Source organism: Populus euphratica, unplaced genomic scaffold (genome assembly GCF_000495115.2).
Source record: "Populus euphratica unplaced genomic scaffold, PopEup_1.0 scaffold159.1, whole genome shotgun sequence".
In the NCBI taxonomy this organism is placed as follows: Eukaryota; Viridiplantae; Streptophyta; class Magnoliopsida; order Malpighiales; family Salicaceae; genus Populus; species Populus euphratica.
The window spans coordinates 614879-622252 of record NW_011499962.1 but is presented as its reverse complement, the minus strand read 5'-3'; the positions used below and the strand labels follow the sequence as shown (position 1 = coordinate 622252).

The following is a 7374-nucleotide window of genomic DNA, read 5'->3' as shown; positions in this document are numbered from 1 at the left end:
TTTATTTTATTATCATTTGTTTATTACCAATTATGCTGTAGAAAATAATTCAATTAAAAGTTGTGAGTCCTAAACTAGTATTTTTATATTGAAAAAGTGATCATGATTTTTTTAAAAAAATTTATTTAAAAATATATTAAAATAATAATTTTTTAAAAAATTTATTTTTAATATGAGAAGATCAAAATAGTTGAAAACATTAAAAATATATTAATTTAAAAAATAAAAAAATATTTAAAATTTTTTAAAAATATTTTTGAAACACAAAAATAAATAGTAATTTGATTTGATAGGAATAGTTAATTTTTTTAAAATATTTTTTGTTTAAACAATATATGAAAATAATTTTTTATTATTATTTTTAATATAACATGTGTAAAAATGAAAATAATTTTTTATTATTATTTTTAAATTTATTTTTAATATAACATGTGTAAACAATTTTAAAATAATAAAAAATAAATAAATTTTAAACTTGGCTGCAATGAAAACTTCCTCTTGAAGGTAAGCTAACAGTAGAGCATGTATGACCTTTCACAGCTTCACTTGCTTTAAGTTAAGTCAATTATAACGATAAACCCACTTAGCCAGATGTTACTAAGCTTCAATTAGAGGTTCCAGGCAGTTTGATTAATCACAGGAGGTTTGCTTAAATATTAAATGGATAATAATTATGGCAATGTTTATGGGCTAATTATCGTGGATTGTTCGTTTCTTTAAGGCCTTCTGTTCCTTCACGATTCTTATACATGAAAAAGCAGTGAATGTTTGTTTTTAATTGTTTTTTTCAAGTGTTTTTAAAATTATTTTTTACTTAAAAAATATTAAATTAATAATTTTTAGATATTTTTAGATAATTTTAATGTATTGAGATTAAAAATAAAAAAATATTATTTTAATAAAAAATATTATCTACCACGATAAAATGTTTATGGACAATCTCTTTTAACAATTGCTAGCATTCCCTTCTTATTTATTTATTAGTAATTCTTTAAAATCATTAGTTTTTCTTCAAATTATTCCTTCTTATTTGCAAAATTTACAATTATCGGAGATTAAATCCATCTATGAGGAGATCATTTATCTATAAACTAAGATAAGATTTTAAGTAATTACTTCTTAATGCAACAGAAGGAAATGCAGGTGTTATGAATGTTTTTTTAAGTACCATGCATTTTTTTTTAATTTGAAAACAAAAGGTGTTATATATGCTTAATAAATTAATTAAAAACTAAATGAAATGATAAATAAAAACAAGTTACTGATGCTAATTAAATAATAAATTAAAAAGTTAATTATAATAAAAGTAAAAGATAGATACAAACGTAAATGTTTTACCATGGCTATTTATTTTATTTTACATGTTTTAATTTATTTTATGTTAGAGATTGATTGTTCATATGAACATGCAAGTTCATAGAGTTTCGTAAGAAAAGTAACAATAAAATACTCATTTCTTTTAGTTATATTTATATAATGATATGATTATCGAATCTCAAGATTGTTTGGTATTTAAAATCAAGTGTCCCGTTAAACTATGGTTAAGTTTCTATGAGTGGAAGGGGGAAGAAGATAAAATGAAATTCCCTTGAACAACTTAATATGCATTTACAAATATCATAAAATTTATAATTTAAAATAGTTTTTGCTATTAAAAAACGAAGGAAGGAAGGAAAGAAAGAAAATGAAGAATAGAAACACTTTTGATTATAGAAATAAAATAGGGATATAACATGTTTTCATTATATAAATTTAGAAATATTATATTATTTGTTAATTATATCAAATTTTGTCCTCAAATTTTGTTATTTGTTAATTATATCAAATTTTGTCCTTAAATTTTGTTTTTAATTTCATTTTCATTTAACTTTTTTCATTAACTGAACTAAATGAAATATGATGTATAAAAAGAAAAAGGTAAGGTTGCCTTCATACGAAAGCTCTTATAAAAAGGAATCCATAACCACTTTTTTACACAATTTTATCACCGGATTCGAGAAATATGTGAATTTGGATTTCTAGATATAGAAAATTGAAAATGAAATTTGTGTCTTAATTGATTACATAAACATAATTAATATTTGATCTTATTCTTGAAAAATTATCCAAAGATATCATTTTGGGTGGTGAATGATACGTTTCCCCGAAGCCTAAAAACTGATAAAAGGTTGAAGAAAGCAACATTTACCTATTACGTTTTTTTCAATATTTTATTTTAACTTTTTTTATGTATATATTTTTTTCAAATTTATTTTTTCATTCCATGAAAGTAAACTATAATTTATAGTTCATATCAATAAAGATTTCATTAAATTATGATTTCTTTTATTTGTGTTTTTTAAAATGAATTAAAATAAAATTTCCATATTCCATATAAACTAAAATAAAAAAAACTTTAATTATTATTATATTTAAGTTCAATGATTATACATATCAAGGGGAAGTAACTGATCCCTAACGCTAATCAATCCTTCATTATTTCATTGATTATAGATATTCTAGGATATTTAACAGACAACTGGGTTCTCCAGAAGACCAGTCCTTCAAAGAATTTGCAGCAACCAGCTTATTTTGACCTGTAGAATTAAGCTCTCTTAATGTATTTAAATATTTTTTATTTAAAAATATATTAAAATTATTTTTTTATTTTATAAAAATTATTTTTAATATTAGCAAATCAAAACAATCTAAAAACATAAAATATATTTTAAAAAATCATTAAAATATTCCATGGAATGAATTGATAATATGCATGGAGTTCTGTCTACACCCGGCTGATGGCATTCATGTGAAAAATGTACAATTAAAAATTGACTTCCCATTTAACACGAAGTTTGAGGCGAGAGTTCATTGATTCTGTCCATTCACATTGATGAAAGAAGAATATTATAATTCCAAATTGTTTGCTTTTAATATATTTATAAAGTTTTTAAACCATCTACCAGCAAATTTAATTATGCTTTTTGACCAAGATGAGCATATGGTTGGTACCTAACACTGTTGGATACATCGTGGAAGACATCAACACAAGGATTCTTAATCTTTTAAGCTTTACTGTCGACTTCTCTATCTCTGTTTGCATCCTTTACACCCGCAAAGTATTGGTAGCTTTTTAGTGCCATACTGCATGAATTTATTTGATATTATTATTAAATTTAATTATATATATATATATTAAGATTTTTCAACTTGAATCTTTATCTATTTCAAATTTAAAATTAAATTATCTAAATATAATATATTTAACTTCATTATAACATTTTTGCTTCATGATAAAATCATAGAAAGTCTATATCAAAAAATAATATAAATTATATTTTGATATTTTATCAAATAATTTAAATTTTTAGATTGAAATCATTATTTAATATTTTATCAGAGTTTTAATAATTAAGTAGTTATTAAATTATCTAAATATAATATATTTAACTTTATTATAACATTTTTGCTTCATGATGAAATCATCGAAAGTTTATATCAGAAAATAATATAAATTATATTATGATATCTTATCAAATAATTTAAATTTTTAGATTCAAATATATATAATTAATTTGATATATTTAAAAAAAAAATATTTTAAAAAATAATTATTACTTCTTAATCAAAAATCTTCTCCTAATCTTCACAGATAACCCCTACCGTTTACCTTTTCATACAGTGGACCAATCCACCTGACGATTTCAAGTTCTAGGGCATTAATCTACAATAGCTGATCCGTGATCTTATTCTAAGCGGCCTTGGCCCATGTTGGAAACAATTGAGACAACTTCAATCATAACATGAATCCTTCAACTGCTTTCTTTGACTCCTGTAGTCATCTCTGTAAACTCTCCCTTCTCTGAGCTTCAATAACTGGTTTTATACCAAATTCTGCTGGACTGTCGAACATAAAATCTACCCGGTGCATGCTTTCAACTCACTAACAAGCTGCATAGACTTTATTGATGGACCAAGCAGAGGGATAGGTCCATTCTATTGTAAATACTGGATCAGACCCAGGTCTCATGCCATCGCCCTCGTGCTACCAAACTAATCATGGATAGGACCATTCTACGATCACTACAGTTAAGACTCAAGTCAACTGTTTTTAAATTGTATTTTTTAAAAAAAATTATTTTTATTTTCAACACACACCATAGATATTTCAAAACACTGAAAACATGATTTAAAATTTTCAACACACACCATAGATATTTCAAAATACTGAAAACATGATTTTTTTTTAAAAAAAATCAATTCTTTGCATCCACCGATGCAAAAACAAACTGCCTCTTCTCTTTTTTATTTTTTATGTTCGCAAATTTCATCTCGGTTGCTTATACCAGGAATTGATAGGCATTATCACAGTTTAACATCAGAGACTCTCTGCTAGTTATCTTAACTTGAAGGCAAACAACCTGCCTCTGGTTCTTCAGGTCTAGACTAGATAATTTATAGTATATACTAGTCCTTGTCCGATTTACAGAAGAAAACATCATTTGAGTCTAACCATTGCACACTCAGCCGTCTGCCCGAGTAAAACAAGACGACAACTACCCAGTAACTATATTAAATTACAGGCAAAAAAAGCCTATAGCATGCTCCAAATACAAGCAGCTTTCAAGTTCGAAGCACATGAATAGCTTATTTCTTCGACAAAGATACCATGATCTTAAAGAAAGCTACGTGTCTTGTACGTTGTTTCTTCTCTCATATCCCCACAAACACATGCATTTCATCTATACAACAGCTGCTGCTACTTTAATTTATTTCCCTCCAATTCTTTACTGATTTTTTTTTCTTTTTTTAATTATCCATGACAGGCTTTCCCCTATGCGTTGACCAAAAAATATGCAATTCATTTCTTGCTTTTTTGCAAGTAATAATTCATTATCTTGGTAAGTCCCTCTCTTTTCCACCAAGCAAGGGACACAACCAAACTCCACCCTATAAACAACAAATACAAACAAATGTGGCAAGCAACATTCAAAGCTCTGTCTTGTCCTTGATGGTCCCATTCCATTAATACCCTTCTCATTCCATCCCAAAATTCTATAGAAAACAAAAAAAATAAAATTTAGATGGTCTCATTGCAAGTAATGAATTTCTTCTTCTTCTTTAGGAACACAACCAACTGAGCTTGCAATAAATTTCTATAGCTCGAAATCATAGCTCTTTCTTTTCTTTTCTCTTGGCTTTTATCTTTTTTTGGGTTTCTATTATGGTGGTGACATTGATGATGCTAAGATATTGACCAATTGCAGAGTCCCAATAATATCAGAACTGAGAAAAACTGAACAAAATATTGCCATCATGTGCTGCTGTAGCCATTCAATTTTCGCCGCTTGATCTCCGGCACTGTACTGCCATTAGTGATGGTGGTGGTGTTGGTGATGATGCTTGCGGTCTCACTTTCTGATTTTGTAAAATGCCTGTCTAGCACGCTCAATGGGGTTCTTGTACAGGACATTGTATCTAACATTGACTCGTACCATTCCATCTCCACCATTTCTTGCAGTGCATTAAAGCATTCTAGCAGCTTCTCCTAAACAATGGATGATTAGTCATTAATTAATTACCATCTATGCTAAGCCAGAGAATATATATATATATATATATAACAAACAAACCAAAAGATGAAATTTTGGGGTGTTGGTTGCTTACTTCATTTACAAATTCACAAGAGTAGATTGAGCACTTGAAACAAGGGAATTGCAATGGGAATCGTTCATTGGATGCTACAAGAAGGGCTGATGCTGCAATAATAGATGGCTTGAACTCAAGAAACTTAATTTCTGCAACAAAAAACATACATAGAATTGAATGCTAATAAAAAAAAAGGATGAATATGATTAGAGAAAAGTTTTTGAGATAAATGGGTGCGGTGCTTACCATTTTGAGCTTTAAAAATAATCTCTGTAGCTCTGTCTTTGAGAGGTTGTGAGGATGATGGATCTTTGAGTTCAAATAAAGAAATAAAGAAATGCACAAAAGAGAAAGGTGTAATCGATCTCATTCTCCAGTTCAAGGCATCAAGTACCAGAAGTTCCATGCGATTAATTGTTTGAGTGTCAAAGATGAAACCAGCTTCCGCTTCCTGTTTCATTGTTTAAACTATGCACGTAAGTTTCCATGGCCAACTTTGAATTGCATAGTCGGCTAATATATGGGGAAATATGGGAGCTTATTACCTGAGAATTGGAGATGGAGAAGTGTTTATTCTTCATCTTTGCAGCTAGAGAAAGGCAAGAGATTACTAGAAGTCTAATAATCCATGGCTTCCCTTGCTTCAAAGAACCAAGAATTTCAGCAAGAATAAATCAAGAATCGTAGCAAAATAGCAAGAGACACTTTTTATTTTAATTCGTTTCCATACCGGAATTTCTTGCCTGGAAATGAATCGATCCATGTAATTTACTGCAAGGTAGGGAATGAAGAGGTCATAGTTGCAAGAATATTGTGCCTGCCAAAAGCTAAGACAACATTATTACAACACAAAACCCCAATCAACAAAGGAGTTTACACACATAAGTTATTGCTGCGTTTATAACCTGTAAAATGCGAGAAATGGCTTCTTCACGAAAGGAAACGTAGAAGTCAGAGGTTTTCAAGCAGTGTAGGAAATTTCTTGAAGGCATGTGATCAGATTCAGAAACAAAGAGATCTGGGATTGTATCAGATAAGTATTCTTTCAAGCTTGTCAAAGGGTTTTCAAGATCAAACTCCATTTTTCACCTTTTGTTTTGTGTCTGTGTCCTTGTTTGTATGAAAGTGTGTTTTTGTAAGAAAAAGAGACAGAAAGAGAGTCAATAAGAGAAGAGAGGTAGTGTGAGAAAAGTGAGCCAAAGAAGATGAGTAGTAATAATGATAGAAAGAGAAGCTTCGCTTTCTGTGTGTGAAATGAAAATAAATAAACACTCTTCCACTTCACTTCTCGGTTTACAGCTCCTCTTCCATTAACTTTCTCATTACTCAATTTCATGTTACCCAAAATTATCATTTTTTTATATAAAAAAATCAAAAAAATGCAAAAAATTAAATAATATAAAAACAAAAAAGGGTTGAAAAAAAAGAAGAAGAAGGACAAACAACTTGGTTGACAAGAACATACAGAAAAAGGATTTAAATGCATAAATAAGAGATGAAGGGATTAAATTGGATCTTTGACAATATTAGAAACTCAATTGCACCCTTGAAGTGCTTAAATGTGAAAGACAATACAAATTCAAAGTTAACTTAAGTAAATATTAGAGGAATTTGCATACAAATTAAGTTTGAAGATTTAATTAAATTTTTAATAGGCTGATTTGATTTAATTATAGGTCTAATTAAGGATTTAATTAAGTTTAATAATTAATTTGGATCAAAATTAAAAGAATTAATTAAGTGCAA

The 7374-nt window shown here is 28.0% G+C and overlaps 1 protein-coding gene across 1 annotated transcript; it reads right to left on the bottom strand.

Annotated features, from left to right (window-relative positions):
- Positions 1 to 4990: 4990 nt before the first annotated feature.
- On the bottom strand, positions 4991 to 6880 carry LOC105138800 (putative cyclin-D6-1). The gene is made up of 6 exons (XM_011045019.1): positions 6534 to 6880; positions 6359 to 6445; positions 6174 to 6269; positions 5875 to 6079; positions 5647 to 5777; positions 4991 to 5527 (listed from the first exon to the last, which is right to left on the bottom strand). The coding sequence occupies exons 1-6, from the start codon at positions 6708 to 6710 to the stop codon at positions 5294 to 5296; spliced, it is 930 nt and encodes a 309-aa protein (XP_011043321.1). The 5' UTR covers positions 6711 to 6880; the 3' UTR covers positions 4991 to 5293.
- Between the last annotated feature and the right edge of the window lie 494 nt (positions 6881 to 7374).